The sequence below is a fragment of the Schistocerca cancellata genome, chromosome 7 (assembly GCF_023864275.1).
Source record: "Schistocerca cancellata isolate TAMUIC-IGC-003103 chromosome 7, iqSchCanc2.1, whole genome shotgun sequence".
Lineage (NCBI taxonomy): Eukaryota > Metazoa > Arthropoda > Insecta > Orthoptera > Acrididae > Schistocerca > Schistocerca cancellata.
The window spans coordinates 371486442-371507753 of record NC_064632.1 but is presented as its reverse complement, the minus strand read 5'-3'; the positions used below and the strand labels follow the sequence as shown (position 1 = coordinate 371507753).

The 21312-nt window shown below is 40.1% G+C and overlaps 1 protein-coding gene across 1 annotated transcript in view; it reads right to left on the bottom strand.

Moving 5' to 3' along the window:
• LOC126092046 (protein unc-80 homolog) overlaps positions 1–21312 on the bottom strand; it is a 1190994-nt gene that overhangs the window by 626369 nt on the left and 543313 nt on the right. The window contains exon 19 of the mRNA XM_049907452.1: positions 7670–7861. Coding sequence (XP_049763409.1) covers positions 7670–7861 — 192 coding nt within the window. The remainder of the gene's footprint in view (positions 1–7669; positions 7862–21312) is intronic.

Sequence of the window (21312 nt, the reverse complement as noted above, 5' to 3'; positions counted from 1 at the left end):
CTTGTCGAAAATCGATGAAGATGAGGTGTAGATCCTTATTGAATTCGTAGAATTTTTCTATCAACTGCCTCAGAGTAAATATGTGATCAATTGTCGATCGTCCAGCAACGAACCCACATTGATAGGTCCCTACAATTCCTTCAGCCAGTGGTTTCATGCGGTTTAGTAGCAGTGTTGTAAAAACTTTGTAGCCAATTTCAAGTAACGAAATCCCTCGGTAGTTGGATACATGAGTAGCATCTCCCTTCTTGAATATGGGACATAAAAATTGATTTATGGTTAATTAGGCGAATGCTAAATTTTGTTGATGTTTTGAGCATATGCATTTCCTCTGTTTCTTTTTTGGGACATTTTCTGAGTCTGTTTAGGTTACACGAACATCCTCAGACAATGTGGGGCACATGTAACGCTGGAAATGCATATCCTCCTATTTCCATCTATTGTACTATAATTTTTTCCTATTTTTGTTACCTGAATATATGACATTTCTGTGTCTTTATATATTGTAATTGTTTTACTGATTGTGTGTGTGTGTGTGTGTGTGTGTGTGTGTGTGTGTATATATATATATATATATATATATATATATATATATATATATATATATATATATATATGCATTTATGTTTGTTTGTTTTGTGAATATTATTTGTATTTATATGCTGGGTCTGGCCTAGGGAAAACTATGCTATCGAACGGATACATCGATAGGTCGTGTGGAGAACCAAAGTGTTGAGGATCTTTGGTAGTGTTAACTCTGTCGCGTGGAGCGCGGGCAGAGGGAGTCTGGCTGGAGTAGCGAGTGGAGGAGGTGTGTTGTGTGCCACTCTCGCGAGTTGCCGCGCTTTCGGGGTTTGGCAGAATGTAATTGTGCTCGCACATTTACTTTCTTTATTAACTTTACCCCTTTTTCAAAATTTATTTCCACCAGTTTCATTAGCATTTTTCCTTTCATTTAGATGTAACCCTTTCCTCCCTCTTTACCGACAGTCTAACTTCGGTGACGATTGCTTTTCCCAAATTTCCATTAGGTACACGCGGTTTAATTTTTCACTGTCATTAAGGTCGATAAGTGAGGGGGAGGTTACAAGTTGACAGTAGCCTTGGCCAGATAATCAGTGGACTCTGTGACAATGGGGGTAGACCTATTGTCTGTAGAAAGAATGATACGACCAGGATGTTTTTAAAATTAGGTCCATTAGATACTGTTGAAAAACTTCTCCTAGTTGTCTTAATTTCAGGGATTGAAATGACTGTGACAGACCAAAACTACAGTGCTTGTGATAATTACAGTTTTGTAAATGGTGGATGTGACAGGACATCCTACAAAACAGAACTATATGCTTTCTCTTAAAGGTACTTAGAACAGATTGTTTGGAGGCATTATGAAAATATATTACATATAATGACAATACATAGGTCTAACCTCATTGAGGACTTCTACTCTAAAACTGGTATCAGTGACAAAAAGAGAGTTTATCAAAAAGTTTATTAAAACTGCAACACCATGAAAGCCTCATACAACAAATTGTCATGAATGGTAGTAAATGCTTGGACATGAAAAAGATTAACATTACAACATAGCCATGCAAAGTATGCAGGAGTAATGGTATCTATGTTCTGTATCTAAGGAAAGTTCTTTTGATAAGATTCTGCTAACGGAGTTGTTGAAGCCTTAATGTGTCACATTTTTGACAGCCAAACATGTTTAATTTAGCATATGCTCCACCCCCCCCCCCTTATCCCCACCACTTATTCATGTATTGTGTTCTATACTAGTTACTGTTCCTTTACACAGACTGCACAGCACAGAGGATCCCTCCTATTATGAAGTGTTTATTAGAAACATAAGTTAGGTCAATGATTCTTTAAATCTGAGGCACAGTTCCTCCTGTCCAAAGCTAAAAGTTTAAGGTACCTTCTTGAGCTATGTTTTTATTGCCTCTTTGACTAGTTCACTGAAGATGTAAATCTTCCCAATTGTTTTAGTTCTCCTTTGTACTTTAGAAATCATTGTTGATAAACTGACTTATTGTCACTGATACCAATTTTTGGGTAGAAGTCCTCAGTGAGGTTAGACCTATTTATTGTTATTAGATCTAATATATTTTCATAATGTCTCCAAACAATCTGTTCTAAGTACCTTTCAGAGAAAGCATATACTACTGTTTTGTAGGATGTCTTGTCACATCCACCATTTACAAAATTGTAATTATCACAAGCAACTATAGGATGATTAAATCCTTCTCTAACGATGCGAGTATGATTGGAGAATATACAAGGGCATACTGAAAAGTAATGATTCTGAATGTTTTATGTGAAAACTCTCAAAGCCTTATTAAATAAAACAAATGTTATTTTAACATTCTATGTCTTTATTCTTCATGTCTACATATTTGCAGCCTTCTCCTGCTAGCATGCTCTGAACTGTAGCATGTAACATGGTGGTGTGTAAAACAAGGATGTCAGTGCCAGAAAAACAGCATGCTCAAATCGAGTTGTGAATTCAAAGAGTTCATCCACACATGGAGGACCATCTCCTTCAGCATGACAATTCTGGACCACACGTGAGAGCTGCAACATCTGCAACAATCCGATGCCTTGGATTCACTACTATTGCCCATCCTCCATACAGTCTGTCCTTGGCCCCATTTGATTTTCATGTGTTTCTAAAACTTAAGGAACACTTTTGACGACTTCACTTCAATAGTGATGATGTGGGGCAAGCATGGGTGAGGTTGTGGCTCCATCAACAAAGTCAAACATTCTACAGTGATTGTATCAGTAAACTGGTCTCTTGTTAGGAGAAATGTGTTTGCAGGAAGAGTGACCATGATGGGAAATAAATAGGTAGACATGAAGAATAAAGTGTAGAATATTAATGAAGTCGGTTTTATTTAAAAAAAGCTTTAAGAGTTTTCACTTAAAAAATTCATTACTTTTCAGCTTGTCCTCATATGTATTAGTGGGCAAAGGTTTCATCTAATGTCATCTGTTAGTTCTGGGATTCAGTCTGTTGGTTACTGTCAGGACCCAATTACACATTAAGTTCACCCCTGAGGCCAAGTCTTAATTAAACAATTTTGAGTGCACAGGGGCCAGTTCTGGGCCCTCTGTTGCTCTCCTTGTATGTCTATGACATCTCACCTTTACCGTTCCATCATAAATGGGATACCTTTAGTGATAGCTTACTGATTTCCTTAGGTGCCAGAGCAAAATATATGAATACTGCAACTGTCCAGATGAATGACAATCTGTCTTCTTGTTCACATGGGCACAAAACCTGTGGCTAAAACTAAACACAAATAATTTAAGTATCTCAGTGCACATTAATTAGTCCTCATTTATGTGACTGATAGTCCCCTTTTCATGTTGACAATACCATGGTGCTATACTAGAAAATTGTGAAGATTAGGGATGCAACTTTAGATAAAAATCTCAACCGGACACAAAACTCTATCCTACAACTCTATCCTACAACTCTGCTAGTTTCAACACTCTCTAGGAGTACAGAAATGTATTTTCACAGAAATGGAAGCTTGTGCAGTTATTCGTTTTTGGGAATTTGATTCTCTCAGGGCCTCATACACCTAATTAGGATGTAGTCAGACTAGCTACATGACTTCCACACAATGTATCAACTTCATTGGGTTCTCAGTGAGAATCCCAGTAAGTACCTCACATCATGCATATAGTTAACTGTCATCTCTTCACAGTTTCAATATAAGATCTCACTCGCTTACTATTCTAGCTGAGGCTATCTATGAAACAAAAATGCCTCAAACTTCTTCCTATTTGTTGCTATCCACATATGGACATCTACCTTGAACCCTATTTACAGTTCAATACTCTTCTGCATTTAAGAAAAATGCTTCAGGTCTTTCTTTAGTCATCCTCATATTTTTTGTCCCAAAACTTAGTATGTATGGCCACTTTACTCCATCAAACAAAATAGCAAATGCTGGCATATTACTCTCCCTCTCCCAGCTTTTATATGATATGCACTGCTACATTATAGCCCACACTATAAATCTATCTCTTATTCTACTATGGACAAACAAATTAATTTTTTCTCTTGATTATAGCTGTTCCATTTTTTACTATTTCTGTCATAAACATTTCTCAGAGTAAGGTGCCTAAACCAAATGTAAGACCTCTTATAACATATGTTTCAACAAATTCAAAGAAACATTGTGTAAAACGCCTAGTTATGTGTAAGAAAGGGCTTTGTGATCCTAATCTTGCCAGGATAAATCAGAAATGAACAACAGAGCAACCTTTACAAAGGCACACCAAATGCTGCAGGAAACCTACAGTTAGGAGTGCTTATGCCATACTCAGTGTTATGAATGGCTCACAACGTTTTAAAATGACCAGACAGACATTAAAGATGACCTTCATTCAGGACGTCCTTCGACGTCTACCGATGACACTCATGTCAGGAATGTCAACGAAATTGTGCATGCCAAACGTAGATTGACTGTCTGACAGATTGCAGAAGAAAGTAACATTTCAATTGGATCATGTCATGAAATCCAGACACATCAACTTGGAATGCATTGTGTTGCAGCCAAGTTCGTCCCACAGCTCATGAGTCAAGGCTAGAAAGACCTTTGCCTTGCAATCTGTGAAGAGCTTTGTATCACACAAATGAAAACAAGATGTTCCTTAAGAGAATCATAACTAGTGATGCGATATGGGTCTATAGCTACCACATTGAGATCAATGTTCAGCCTTCTCAATGGATCGGGAAAGGTTCTTCACAACTAGAAAACTAGGTCAGGTCAAATGTCAAAGCCATTCTGATAGTTTTCTTTTTTTTGACTTTGAAGGATTAGTTCATCATGAATTTGTGCCACAGGGACAAACTGTTAATCGATGGTAGTATCAGGATGTGTTGCAATGCCTGTGAGAAAATGTGAGGAGGAAATGGTTGGAAATGTGGTGACACAATTCAGGGTTCTTGCATCACGATAATGCATCCACGCACTCATCCCTGTTGCTGCACGACTATTGCACAAAAAACAAAATCAATGTGCTGCCTCATCCTATGACCTCTCCAGACCTTGCCCCTTGCCAAATTTTTTGTTATTTTGTGATATTATTGGATTTCAGACATTTTGCATATGAGGAAAGGACAGCCATCGAGCCGTAGTTTGTAGTGATACTAAGCATGACAACACGAGAGTAAAGAAACGAAATCTGTTTATAACGGGCGGCCAGCATTTAAAAGGTACTTTTAAACACAATGACTCGCTGGGCGCAGATATTTAAAATCATTACCGCAGCGCTTGATAGCAAGAAGCTGCGAAACAGAAGAAAGAATAATTTATCATTTGTTAGGAAAATTCTAGAGTCTTTATAGTTAGTTGTACTTCTGGTCGCCGATATGTTAACATGTACTTCATTAGCTTTGATGTTTGGTCACCGACTTGTTAAGACGTGTTGTGTAGCACCGCTACAAGTTATATTACATTTAGTGTGAAAAACCACGTTATCACCAAGAAAAAAGAAACGCTTTTGTAAACCTTGTGACGATAAAAAATACTTACGCGCACGCCAGGACATTTAATTTTTACAAAATATCACACATACAAAATCAGCGATTGTTGGACTGTTCCATGTACGAGAAAAACATAAAAATGTAAGTTTTGTATTCATTGTAAATTTGTTAATGTTTATAGTTTAACACCTTTCTTCTTTGAGAATATATTGATGCTTCACTGTACAGAAACTCTATGCTTATTCTTTTCTTTAAATTAACCACAAATAATGTTTATGTTTAAATGAACTTTGTTACAGGTTCGCTCTTTATCGCGGTGTCTCGATTGTATTTGGGAGACCATTAATGTGTTCAATTTCCGATCTGACAACTTTTTTTACAAAATTTCACTGTTTTGCATTCATTTCCAATTTTTTTTTATTATCCAAATAGGTCCCTTAGGTAATTTCATTGAAGAGTCTGATTGCGTGAAAGCAATCCGGGTTAAGAGGTCATTTGAGAAACTATTTTCGCGCAATCAATCTGTACGTCTCCTGAACACAATCGAGAACCGACGCATCGGCGATCATTCATTAATTTTTCTCTCTTTCCAAGTCGTACCAATAAACGGCCAAGGAGAACTGACGTGAGTACGCAATCTAGTGTTAAAGGTTGCATTCTTTATCTTGTCGGCAAACATTGCCATAAATTATCATCATCAATGTTATATTTGGTTAAATGTGAAAAGCAAAAAACCTTTTAACGCTAGAATTTCCAAAGTTGAAAACTCCACTGAAAGGATGAAGATTCCCAATGATAGATGAGATAAAAGTTCCGCAGATGGTACTTCAAGTGATCCAGCAAGAGGCGCAAGTGGAAGTGGCATTGAAAAATGGAAATGAGCATTTGGCGTCATTGGCCAGGAGACCCCTTATGGGGTAGGTCAGGCTGCCTTGGTGATTGGAAGTGATGTATCAATTGTGGAAAAGAGTATTTTGAAGAAGACCATGCACAATAAGTAAAAGTTAGATGTAGAAAAATTTTGTGGACAAAAGTCCAGAATTTTTGAACAGACCTTATACATACAGTTTAAGTGAACACGTGATCAAGATTAAGCATAGGCATACGAGAACACTCAGTGGTTTATTTCTCCCTCTAGATGCTTCCAAATATCAGAATTGCATATCTTCTCACCCAATTTATATGCTAAACATCTTGTTATTGTTAGTCAATATAATTCAATTAGTTACTTTCTTTGAGGAAGGGATATGAGGTCATTTGGGAAGACTACAGACATTCATGTTGTCCACAATGTTCAGTTGGAGGACATTCATTTTATATCTGTTTTTGAAGTTCAACTAGACGATACCATATGTGTTTACAATACAAGAAAAAGAAAATGGGCATTATTGGGGGGCTTACATATTAATCCATTTATTTAGTACTGTATGGTTTGCAATGTGCTGTCAGTAGCCATGTTATTGCTGGATTATCTCTCAGAGCTGGATTAATCCACACCCTGTCCTCATGAACAGTGCTATGTTAAGGTGAACAGATAATCAGTACATGCTAATGTTATAGGGCTCAAGTGGATGTAACTACAGGCTAAGCCTTTAGTTACATTTAACTGCCAATACTTACCAAATGCGTGACTTATGCTCTAAAGAACATTGTGATACATAAAAACAACCAACAAACAGAAAAAGGTGAAAGAAAAATGTTTTTGTAATAGGAGATTACATTCAAAAGCAAAAGTACACTAAACTACCACACAGAATACTTCATTATTTGTATCACCAATCAGTACCAAGCATAAAGGTTTGTGTAAGATTGGTGTAGTTACCATCTGTTGTTAAAGCCTTAGTTTCATATTGAATGCAATCTTAAAACTGTGAAAACTAATGGACCTACAGATGAATACAACAGCAATAGTTGCAATTTATCTGCATGATGACAGGTCAAATCACCATGTCCCACTATGGAGAAACTGATTACTGGTTTGCACAACAAAGCAAGAATAGGCATGTTTCCCTTCATGATCTGTCAACAAATAAATCAGTTACAACTGGAGCTGTTGTGTTTATCATTATTAGTTTAAAGTTTCAGACTCAACTGCCACTTTTCTAGTATGGAGAAACTTATAGTCAGAAATAATCTCTGGCATGGTTCCAAATATGTACAAATTACCTGTAAGACTACTCGGTAGTCTATGTTTCCTTCTTTTGTGATATAACATGCAGATCCTTGAGCCTCAGGAACTTCCTCACCAGCATAGGTTATATTTGAATCTGTCTGAGAACGAGTTAGACTTGGTTTACGTTCTTGGTTCAACAAACTTCCTTGCAAGCTTATAGCATCAAGCTGACTGTCAACAGAACCCTGTTTGAATGATACAAAAATGTTCTCTGTAACATACTTATATTACAAAGACAATTAACTGGTACACAAATATAAAGCCCACATCCAGAATTTAACATTTATTTTCTGTATCTTCTAGCACAGTTATAATAAAGAGGGATGGATTGCTTCAAATTATGCACAGGGTGGGGCAAATAAAAGTGGCATGGATGAGTGGAAATGATTGGACATGAGAGTATACATATAACCACACCCCGACACATACACCACGTGTACACCCACCATGTGATTCAAACCGATCTGGGCTGTGTCAGTGTAACTGGAACAGTGCAAAGGGGATGATGGTACTCACAGTGGTGCAGTGGGTATTTGTTGTGGGGAGTTACGTGACAACAAAGTTGTGGAAACCGTGTGGTCAGTTGTTTGCTGAGAATTTTAATGATGTCAAAGTGCCAGCAAAGAATGCCATGCAATGCTTACTTTGAAAATGGCATCAGACAGGATCTGTTTTGAACAAGTCAAAAAACATTTCTAAACATGCCCGCACAGCAGGAAATGTGGCTGCTGTTAACCAGAAAATGCTTCAGAGTCCTACCAAATCAACCCGATCCCTGTTGCAAGAAACTAGTATATCACTTCAATTATGCGAATAAATACTCAACCTGGACCTGCACATTCAACCCTATCATGTGTCTGTTGTTCATGCATTAAAATCAGCAGATGCCCCTCAGTGTCTCCAATTTTGGGAGTGGTTGTTTACTGAGATAACAATGAATGGCTCGAACATAAATATGTTATTTATGTTGAATGAAGTCTGGTTTCACCTGAGTGGATACATCAACTCACAGAATCACCTGTTCTCAAGAGCAATATAACTTCTACAAAACACTATTGCATGATAAGAAGGTTGGAGTTTGATTTGCAGTGCCTACACTCTGCATTATTGTTCCCATCTTTCTCCATCATGTACTGACCGACACTGCCAACATTTTGAAACCATCTGTGGCTGCATTAACAGAGGAGGAAAAGACCTACAGTTACTTCCAACAGCATGGAGCAACCACCCATACTGTTGGCCAAACTTTCGAGCACATTTACACACTCTTCACACCTGTCAGAGTTGTTAGTAGAGGTCAGGCTGGCTGTGGCTCTAGCTGGCCACTCAGGTCATCTGATCTGTCAGTGTGCAATTACTTTGTGTGGGAGCCCTCAAGTCTAAGGTGTATCAGAACCACCCTCATGGTCTTCAAGAACTGCAGCAGAACATTTTGGATGAGATTGCAGCAATTTCAGAAGTCCAGCTTTGATCCACCTTCAGTAACTTGCTGACCAGAGCCCAAAAGTGAAAAGGGATGAATGGTGGTCACTTTCAACATACACTGTTGGTGTTGTTTGCACTAAAAGTTTCTTGTGTAAAATGAAGCAGCTGAATTAAAAGAACAATTGAAATTTAAAATTGCTGCAAACAAATATCCCCTATTATAAAGCTACACTTTTAAAAAGAAAGTAAAAATGATGCTGTTTTTCTGGCAAAACTGTTAAAGCTGCTAGTAACTACACTTGCCTACAGGCCTACAAATGTGAATGGTGTACAAGGCAAATGTATGTCGTGTAAGGATGAAGCATTATGTTACAGTGAAAATTATTTGCTGTAACACAAGTACATTACAACATTCTCATAATTCAATATATCTGTAGCAATAATTACATATGACTTCAGGTTAAGCTCAAAAGGAAAATCACATGAAATGCCATCCAATTTTGTTTTCTTCTTAATTTGTACTATTGGTGTATTAGACTTTCATAGTGCACGTATAATATCATAAACTCATGAACATATGTGCCAAATTTGTAATAATGATGAATAAAGGAAGATTGACTATTGCACAAACGATAGAGGTTCTGTTACTATTTTTGGAAACAAAGAGTATCATAGAGAGAAAAAGACATATTTCTGTTGTCATTTTACTACAACCATCCTACAGACAATGTTCAGATTATTTTGTCTGTTTTAAAGTAGTGAATATACACTCCTGGAAATTGAAATAAGAACACCGTGAATTCATTGTCCCAGGAAGGGGAAACTTTATTGACACATTCCTGGGGTCAGATACATCACATGATCACACTGACAGAACCACAGGCACATAGACACAGGCAACAGAGCATGCACAATGTCGGCACTAGTACAGTGTATATCCACCTTTCGCAGCAATGCAGGCTGCTATTCTCCCATGGAGACGATCGTAGAGATGCTGGATGTAGTCCTGTGGAATGGCTTGCCATGCCATTTCCACCTGGCGCCTCAGTTGGACCAGCGTTCGTGCTGGACGTGCAGACCGCGTGAGACGACGCTTCATCCAGTCCCAAACATGCTCAATGGGGGACAGATCCGGAGATCTTGCTGGCCAGGGTAGTTGACTTACACCTTCTAGAGCACGTTGGGTGGCACGGGATACATGCGGACGTGCATTGTCCTGTTGGAACAGCAAGTTCCCTTGCCGGTCTAGGAATGGTAGAACGATGGGTTCGATGACGGTTTGGATGTACCGTGCACTATTCAGTGTCCCCTCGACGATCACCAGTGGTGTACGGCCAGTGTAGGAGATCGCTCCCCACACCATGATGCCGGGTGTTGGCTCTGTGTGCCTTGGTCGTATGCAGTCCTGATTGTGGCGCTCACCTGCACGGCGCCAAACACGCATACGACCATCATTGGCACCAAGGCAGAAGCGACTCTCATCGCTGAAGACGACACATCTCCATTCGTCCCTCCATTCACGCCTGTCGCGACACCACTGGAGGCGGGCTGCACAATGTTGGGGCGTGAGCGGAAGACGGCCTAACGGTGTGCGGGACCGTAGCCCAGCTTCATGGAGACGGTTGCGAATGGTCCTCGCTGATACCCCAGGAGCAACAGTGTCCCTAATTTGCTGGGAAGTGGCGGTGTGGTCCCCTACGGCATTGCGTAGGATCCTACGGTCTAGGCGTGCATCCGTGCGTCGCTGCGGTCATGTCCCAGGTCGACGGGCACGTGCACCTTCCGCCGACCACTGGCGACAACATCGATGTACTGTGGAGACCTCACGCCCCACGTGTTGAGCAATTCGGCGGTACGTCCACCCGGCCTCCCGCATGCCCACTATACGCCCTCACTCAAAGTCCGTCAACTGCACATACGGTTCACGTCCACGCTGTCGCGGCATGCTACCAGTGTTAAAGACTGCGATGGAGCTCCGTATGCCACGGCAAACTGGCTGACACTGAAGGCGGCGGTGCACATATGCTGCGCAGCTAGCGCCATTCGACGGCCAACACCGCAGTTTCTGGTGTGTCCGCTGTGCTGTGCGTGTGATCATTGCTTGTACAGCCCTCTCGCAGTGTCCGGAGCAAGTATGGTGGGTCTGACACACCGGTGTCAATGTGTTCTTTTTTCCATTTCCAGGAGTGTATTTTGAAGAGTAATAAGCCATATGCACATATGCAGTTAGTGTAGAATGCCAGAAAACAATGAAGCAATATAACTGGCATTGACTCATATGTCCAAGTAAATCAACGTGAATAGCCTGACTAATTTACAGCAGCTGGTTAATTTCTTTCTACCAGATCATTACAGCATGTAAACCTACATAGAAATACATAAAGCAGAAATAACAGCTTTCCTAATTGGATATTCAAGAAGTGTAGTATCATAGAACCTCCAGGCCACCAACAGAGATAAACCACCAGGATGATGGTATAAGTGGCGGTCATGTAAGCAACAGTCTCAACTTCTGCTTCTACTTGTAGTTCTATGCTTCTAGTGAGCATTCCATGTTGCTAATTGGTGCTGAACATTGCACCAAGTTGTTGACAGTTAGCTCTACTGGCAAATATACAGGGCGTATAGATGTCTGCCCATGTCAGGTCTCTGCTTATTGCTAGCAATGGCTGTAACAAGTTGTCAACAGTGTAGCAGTTCTTCAGTATAAGGCGAGTACAATATATTTATTCAAAATGCATCTGTGTCAACTAATCTTATGTTTGCCTGTCCAGTTTCCTACAGTGAAAGATCCTTTGGCCATCTTCCACCCATTTATCATTAGCAACGTGGACATAACATCTAGCGACAAACGGTTGAACCAACGACCCCACATCATTTTCCTTCCTTTGTCATCTATTCTTCTTGTAATTTATTGGACAGTTTTGTTTGTGCTTCTACTATTTGTGCTTGTGGGAATTTCAGTCCGTGCTTACCACTTCTACTCAGTTTACTTGTTTGTGCTCCGCATATTGATATAGCTTTAGCATTTTTTACTTTGCTATGGCTAACCGACTGCCTCACGCCCCACGCACGCCTGCCTCGCAATTAGCGGTGCCTTTGGCACCAATGTTCAATCTAACACAGCTTCTTTAGTTAGAGATGCAACAAATGAAGCAGCCTACTGAGATGATGAGAGACTTCATTCAAATACAGATGGAAACCAATGAGACTCCCAATCAGATGTCATCAACTATGGTAGCACCACAAATTATGCAGCCATCTTTGGTGCCTCCATTTTGCCCATTTGAAGAGGATGAAGAGGATTAAGTTGAGTAGTTGGCTCAGTTTGAAGCTCATCTATATGTACAACAAGTACCAGGTACTGTTAAACAATCTTTTTTCTTACCAAAGGTTGGTGTGTCAGTCTACCGATTCTGCTCCAAACTATTCCCCACTTCCCAGCCAGAACTTGTGAACTGTGAGGATTTAATCCAAGTTTTGAATAAATATTATGATGAGAACGTTTGGATGGTGGTTGCCAGGTTTAAATTTTTCAGACTAAAGAAGCAATCAGGACAAACTTATATAGACAATCAGTGACACATTTGCAAGTGCTTATTAGGCAGTGTAAGTTTAAATATCAGTGTGGCAAGTATTATTGTGACCCCATGATATATGACACCATTGCTAAGAATGTGGTTGAACACAGAATAGGGGGAAAGATTTTCAAGTATGCTGACTCTTTCTTGCACCAAGTTTTGAAAATTATTGTACATCAAGACTCATGTAACAGTGCCGTAGACAATTTTCAAACAGTCAACATTTGTGCTGTAGCGTCTAGCAACAGCACTGCGTGGCCATGTAAATAGACCCCTTCCAAGTCAAGTACACAGTAGTCAACTCAGGCTCAGCATAGCCAGTCACATAAACTGCCATGTCTTCAATACGTGGCGAAACCAAGGTGAAACCAGGTGAAACCACACAAGACGTGGCACCATGACAGCCAAGAAGTATTGTACACTGGTTGTAGACCGTGTACACCCCTCCACGATGATCATGTTTCCCAATGGCAGTGGCATTTTTCAACAAGACATCTGGGATGTGATTGACATGGCATTAGAGCTCATGGCTCCCTACTTGGAATTTACGAGAATTATGTGACCTGTGTGTGCAGATGTGGTGCCAATTCCTCCAGTGACCTACTAAGGCCTTGTTGCTTCCTTGCCGTGATGCATTTCCAGTGTTATCATGCCAGACATGGGATGTTCTGGCTGAGCAGTGTATATTTGGCCTTCATTTGTTTGATTTCCTTGTGATAGATAATGTGCTGTCAGCTACTACTCATTTTGATTCGAAGGACAGTGTTGCTCAGTTGTGTACTGAATTCGAAGAATTGTTTACTGATGGCTTAGGCATAGCTTCTAATTACGTAGCACATTTGACCATGAAAGACAACACACAGACTTGTTTCTTCAGGGCACGCGCTGTACCACGTGCACTCCGTGAACAGGTTGCTCAGGATCTTTCACAATGGCTGGACAGTGGCATTATTGCACCCATCACAGTGGGCATCTCCATTAACATTGTGAAGAAGCCTTCAGTTAAAGTGCATATTTGTGCAGACTTTATGGCAACAATCAACTCCCAAATAATGACTGATTAATTTCCTCTGCCTCAACCTGATGAACTTATGGACCATCTAGGAGCTGGTCATTATTTCTATAAGATTGATTTACACAATGTCTACCTCCAGATCCCCTTAAATGAACAGTGAAAACAAATGTTTGCCATAACTACTCACAGGGGACTCCTCAGATTCCTTTGTTTGCCTTTCAGCAGCGCATCTGCACCAGCAATTTTGCAGCACTATTTGGAACAATGAACAGTATCTGTGACTTCATGCACAAATTATTTAGATGATATAGTGGTATCAGACTGCACAGCAGACAAACACCTAAGTAATATGCACACCTTGTTTTAGTGTGTGTTATTTAAAACTGAGATTGAGTTCTTGGGGCACATAATCAATTCTTAGGCTGTTTATCTGACACTGTCACACTTGCAGGCCATCTGTGACCTCAAATCTCCAAAGAATATTGCTGAACTGCGGTCAGTACTTGGGAAGCTGGCATATTACATTCACTTCATTAAGCATGCATCTCAGATTGTGACACCATTGCAGTGTATTCACTGCAAGAATGTACCTTTTGTGTGGTCCCAGGAATGTGACACTGCTTTCTGACAACTCAAAGACGCTTTGCTCAGTGATCGTTACGTAGTTAATTTTGATCCTTCCATACCCATAGTCTTGGCTGTGGACGGCTCTTCGTATGGCATTCACAATGTACTCTCACACAGAATTGGTTCTGTTGACACACCAATAGCCTTCGCCTCCAAATTGCTTAATAAATCTTAGAGCAACTATTCACAAATAGAGGAGGCTTTAGCTGACAAAATTTCATATTTGTATGGAAGAAAATTCTTCTTGGTCACTTAACACAAGCCTTTGCAGTCCTTTTCAACCCTGTCAAGCCAATTACGAATCACACTGTGCAGAAACTTCAATGCTGGACTCTCATCTTATTACACGGCCTATACGACATAACATACAGGGCTGCGTCCAAGCATGCCAACCCAGACACGATTTCCCATCTTCCCTTGGGACAGGACACAAACTTTGACACAAAAGGAGCATCTTCTTGCCACACTGGTGCACAGGATTCAGATATGCTGGACTTGTTTCCATTAGATCACCGGAAGATTGTCCAGGCACATCTGCACTGGTTGGTCCCACACTGTGAAACAAAATTTTGGCATGGTGGTTCACCGATACTGTCCATATTGGCATGACTTGTCTGTGCTATGAAGTGTCTTATTGCTACATACTGAATCTGAACAATCACTTGCAATGATTCTACAGGTTCTCCAGAGATATGTTCTTGGTTTGGTTCATCAGGATCACTGGGTTATGGTCTGCACCAAACAATTCGCTCACCAACATTGCACATGGTTTGACACGCACTCACAAATACAGCAGATGATGGCTCAGTACCATGCTTGTGCAGAATACAAGGCAGCCCCTCCTCTTGTGGTTCCCACACACTCTTCAAGCCTTCCAATCCACATATTGCCATGAGGTTTTATCAGGGTCCCTTGTGGCTGAGAATGGACCTCAATTTGTGTCTCCAGAATTCAAAGACTTCTGTACGGCACATGGGATTGGTCACATCATAAACATGCCTTTTCATCTACAGTCCAGTGGAGAAATGGAATATTTTCTTTGCACTTTAAGACAGCAGATGGATAAACTACACACCCAAGACATGGGGAACCAAAATTTGCTGCTCTTCTTATCATCCTACCACTCCCAGCCTCACAATGGTGATCACCGACCAGGTTGCTTCACGGATGATGCCGCCGCACGTTGCTGCTCCAATTACTGCAGCCATCCCAGCGATCAGTGTCTACTCAATCCACTCAGGCAACGTATAAACCTAACACACCATTTTTTCAGATTAGGGAATCGGGCACTGTCGTAAAGTTGCTTGGCAACTGCTTGTTTTTGAAACAGGGTCCAGGCAGAGTAAGGCAGCAGCATCTGAATCAACTTGACAGCTATAAACTGCATGATCCTGCTGCTGAAATCTCTGTTCTCAGATTTGTGGGCTGTCCAGATGATGCAGCCTGCACCACCTCCAGCTACTTGGGGCTCTGCATCATCAGTGCCTGGCCCTGAACCAAGGGACCTGGACCCTACGCCTCATCTGTTGCCAAGTGGACGGCAGACATCCAAAAGTGATGGTAGCCTCCATTCTGTGGCAGCCAGGGAGACACCACATAACTTCAAGATAGTGTTGCAGTTCCACCATCAAAAGACCTTGTACCATTACCGGAAGCAGGGGCACACCCTCCATCTCATTTCTTGGCCGGTGTTCTGGGATGGCTGCATTACAGGACAGGAGATTAGCACCAGCCACAGTTTCAGCTCCTGTGGAGGAAGTGTAGTGTCACAGGTGTTTGATACTGCCAGAGCTCGCAATTCAAAGATTCCTGTAGGCACTTTCAAGAAATGCTTTGAACATCACTGTCAATGCAGGACCTCCAGGCCGCCAACCAAGGAAGACCACGAACACTGTGTTAATAGCGGCTACCTGAGTTACAGTCTCTTCTACTTCTACTTGTACTTCCATGCTTCTAGTGATAGTTCCATGATGCTAGTTGGTGCCGAACATTAATCCTAGTTGTTGATAGTTAGTTCTACTGGCAAACATTCAGTGTATATTGATGCATGCCTATGGCAGACATCTGCTTATTGCTAGCCACAACTATAACAATTTGTCAACAGTGTAGCAGTTCTTCAGAATATGTTGACTACAATATATTCATTCAAAGTGCATTTGTGTCAACTAATCTTTCACTTGCATGTCAGATTCCTACAGTGACAGATCCTTTGGCCACCTTCTACCCATTTACCTTTAACATCAAGGACATAACAATTGGTAACGCAAAACACAACAAGGAAAAGATGTGTAATACAAAACATGACTTTTTTCTGATGAAACCTAGTTTCATGTGACTAATGTTACAAAAATTAGAAGTTTGCTTTTACATGAAGGGATCTGCACATTAAAGGTACTTAAGACAAGCACATGTGGAAAATATTACTGTGAGAGTTGTTTTTCCTACATCATGGCCACATGTCAACCACTTCTAGCCTAATAGTTCATGCACAATGGACCTGCCAAAACTGTAGATGATACCTTATGCAAAAGGCTTAGTCTTTGTGAACTGTGGAATGCATCTGAATATCATAATGATGGCAGAATGTGGCATCCTCACACGCTCAACATTAACTCTGTGACATATTCTTTTCAGGCACGGAAAGAAATAATTCTGTACACAGACAAATCGGAAATTAACTAAAGGAAAGCCATAATCACAAAACAAGAATTATTAAAAAGTGGTAAACTTATTTCTGATTTGGGATGCACTGATAGAAGTACAGATACTACAAGCATTCTGAACACTGTAGGAATAAAAATAGTAGGTAATTCAGTTATAAGAGTCGGAGAAATGAAGGCTGATGAAGTACATACACAATGACAAGTTAGAAATGGATAAGAAACAGAACATGTGGGTGATCAGTATAAAGAAGGAAATTTTAGTGAGTTATATAAATGAAGCAGAAAAGCAAACCACAACAGAACTGTGTCTTCAGGGGAAATAATATTTCTTAGGCTACATAAGATACCAAAATCTAAGAAATATAAAAATGAGTCGGGGAAAAAAAAAAACATAATGGCAACTAGAGTGACTGCTAGGAATTTTCCGCTAACCATGTATCCATAAAAACCGGATGTCAGTACCAATTTTCAACAGAAATCACTGTGAATCACTGATTCTTGAATGATAACAGCTTGAAAGCAATATACAGGATGGTCAGAAAATTTCTGAAATGCTTGTAGGGATGTTGCAAGGCAGGTTGTGCTGAGACATGTTAAGAAAAAAATTCGATATGTTTGGCCATTTCCGAGTTATTTAGCACTAAAGTTAGCCAATCAGGTCATCATGTGCATCAATTCAAGTTTCAGCTGACCAAACAAAGCACTCACTGGGCAACACTGCTCCTGGCAAGACGCTTGAATGTGAGTGCACGACACACCAATTGGCTAATTTCAATGCTAAAAACTCAGGAACAGTGCAACGTATCAAATTTTTTCTTAACATTTGCGTCTCAGTACAACCTGTCCGCCAATATTCCTGCAAGAATTTCAGACATATTCTGACCACTCTGTATATGTGTGTTGGCAACCAAAAGTAACTGATTCCTCTCCTACAGGTACAGGAATGACTGAGACTGTTCTCCTGCTACTGTACTCATTGCTTTAAATCTGAAATCTGTTGACCACCTGTCGATCAACAAACAAGAGTTTGGCCAACTGTTTCAAAACGGTGTATTGGACAGGCAGATAGCAGAAAGACCTGTTACCACCTCACACACCTGCAGGGAAGACATTCATGATACTTTTGAGACCCCTTCTACATTATATAGAATATAGTAATTATGTGGTGGGTGAGGTAGTGGAATATCTGTCCATTTCAGATAAGAAAAATATTTTTTTTTTGTTTTTTTTTTTTTTTGTGACAATGATCAAAGAATTTCGTTTCGAAGCAATGAAACCAGGAGCGGTGACTGTGTATCCTTTCATAAACAGCTGTGTCAGTCACTCCTTCAATATGGCAAAAACTAAACTTGCTTCATTGCAAATTGGGCTCCAAAGGCTACACAATGGAAAAATGGCTAGAATCAATAAAAAGAAAACTGAAGATACTAAGAAACTGGTTAAGTACATCCATGGAGAAGATACTGAGATTTTTTATGAGGAGATATTGAAATGACCAACTACAAGTGATAACTCATTATGATAAATTATGAATATCCAGAACTTTGAATTCTACAAAGCAGCTGTTTTCATGTTCAGTTGTAGATAATTGTTCATTATTTAATCGGTTAGTAGGACATGTTCTGAGACATCGAGGGATCGCCAATTTAGTATTGGAGGGCAGCGTGGAGGGTAAAAATCGTAGAGGGAGACCAAGAGATGAATACACTAAGCAGATTCAAAAGGATGTAGGCTGCAGTAGGTACTGGGAGATGGAGAAGCTTGCACAGGATAGAGTAGCATGGAGAGCTGCATCAAACCAGTCTCAGAACTGAAGACCACAACAACAACAACATTTTATTTATTGTGTTTTAGACCAGAAATATGTAATTTTCACTGTGTTATACTCACAAAAAGTGCTAAATTCCCTTGTTGCTAGAAAAAGGAACTATGTTATAAATTTTCAATTTTTTTCAGAAGATATTTTGTGGAATACATGAAAATTATTTTCATTTGCAGTATTTATGATTAGCGTGCAACAAATGTTAAAAAATGTGTATACAGGCGGCCTTGGGTCTGCTCTACAGCACTAGGATGTGTTTACATGTCCCGCGCCACCAGCCTTCCCACCACTAGGGACGAGTTTAGGCGCGCTGAGTCACAGCTACCTGAGCGCTACGGATGTGTAAACACGCAGAGCTGTCTTTCTGTCCTGCTCTTCTAGTAGCTGTTCAGTAGTCTGACTATGTAGTTCGAGAGTGCATACATCTTTGTTGCTGTGTTCAATCTTTGCAGAATTCGACTTAGATTCCTATACTTTCATCAGTTTTCTTGTTTTCTATGTGAGAAATGTCACGTCGCCATGGCTGCACAGATAAAGAAATCCTGGATATGCTCACTAAGAGCGACAGTGAGTGTGAATTATCTGACATTGCTAACAGTGATGTGTCTTCAACAGAATTTCAAAGCTGTAGTCCTCAGCCCTTTACATCAGAGGGGAGAGCAAGAATTACAGTCTGCAGTTCCTGTGAATCTAAGGAATCAGAAAGTGACAGTGAAATGGTTCAGAAAAGAGCACGCTTAAGGGACACATCTGACTGGAAAGAAACCGATTTCCAGCCTTAAACCATTACTACGATGACTCGAGTTCAGGACAGAAATGTCAATTAGATACTGACCCAAGCATTCCTTTATTTTTTGTGATATTTATGTCTCAAGAACTGTTGCAATTTATTGCAGATGAAAGAAATCGTTTTTACATTTACACCAGAGAAAATACTACAGAATCTGTGAATTCTCGACTGTCAAAGTGGAAAGACACTGGATTTGAGGAAATGTTTTGTTGCTGTTTGCCTTCTAATGGCGCAAGTTAAGAAGTTAAAATTAGGTAATTATTGGTCCAGAGATACACTTTTGAACCCACAGTTTTCAGCGAAATTATGTCCCAAGACCGTTTTTGTCTTCTTCTGAGAATGTTACACTTCAGTGATAACTCTGCCAGTACTGGAGGCAACAGTCTATTTACAATTAGGACGACTGTTGACAAAGTTCGTAATTTGTTTTGTAATTCATTTTGCCCACATCACAAGCTTTGTATAGATGAAAGTCTCTTGCTGTTCAAAGGACAATTATCTGTTAAGCAATTTATTCCAACCAAGCGAAGTAGATTTCAAATAAAGACATTTGTACTGTGTGACTGTCAGAGTTGGTATATTTTAGATTTTATTGTATATACAGGTGCAACAACAGAAATTGGCTTCCACAATTTGGAAAAAAGTGGCGACGTAGTGGCAACTCTTATGGGACCATATCTGGAACAGGGTCATATTCTATATGTCGATAACTGATACTCTAGCCTGGACCTGTTCTTCTGGCTTCACAACCATGGAGCAGTCACATGTGGCACTGTTCATAAGAACAGGTGCAACATGCCAAAACAGCAGAAGAAATTAAAATGAGGAGAAACTAAGTTTAGGTCCACTGACATGGTCCTTGCTATCAAGTGGTGCAGTAAGAGAGAGGTGTACACGTTGACCACAAGTCACACAATACAAATGGTTGAAACAGAGACTGACAGAAAGACGTGTGAAAAAATAAAGAAACTGCAATGTATTATAGATTACAATTCGAGTATGGGTGCAGTCGACCGTTGTGACATGTTACTGACCTCAGTAGGATCAGTGCGTAAGACTGTGAAATGGTATAAGAAATTTTTTTTTTCACATTCTGGATTTGTGCATTCTAAATGCTCATGCTCTCCACCTGTCAGTAACAGGGCGAAAAATGGCACTCGCAGAGTTTCACCTTTCTCTTGCAAGGGAGATTGTAGAAAAATTTGCTACAGAATGGAGAAAAGCTGGTAGGGGAAGGCACTACTATGAGGAGAATCCTGTGCGATTCACAGGGAGACACTTTCCGGCTGTTATTGTGAGTGAACATTCGCAGAAAAGTACGCTAATGCGGAGATGCATGATTTGCATGAAACAGAAAGTGCGCTGGGAAACTAGATACCAATGCAAAACATGCAGTGTTCCATTATGTGTTGCGCCCTGCTTTCAGACTTATCATACAAAGAAGCATTACTAATCATTGGGAACTAAATCTGAGAAACTTCATTGACAAAACCCATACATTAATCTGCATACGATTCATTTAAATTATTCACACGTAACATGGACAGTTATATTCTTTTATCCTTAGTAGTACAAATGTAGATCACACTCGGTCTACTTGTACAAAACAAGTTTTCCATAACTGATTTAATAGAACAAACAGCCAGTATAGCAAAATTCTTGACCATGTCCTTAAAAAGTAGAAAAAGTGTGTGCTATTCATGAAAATTTTCA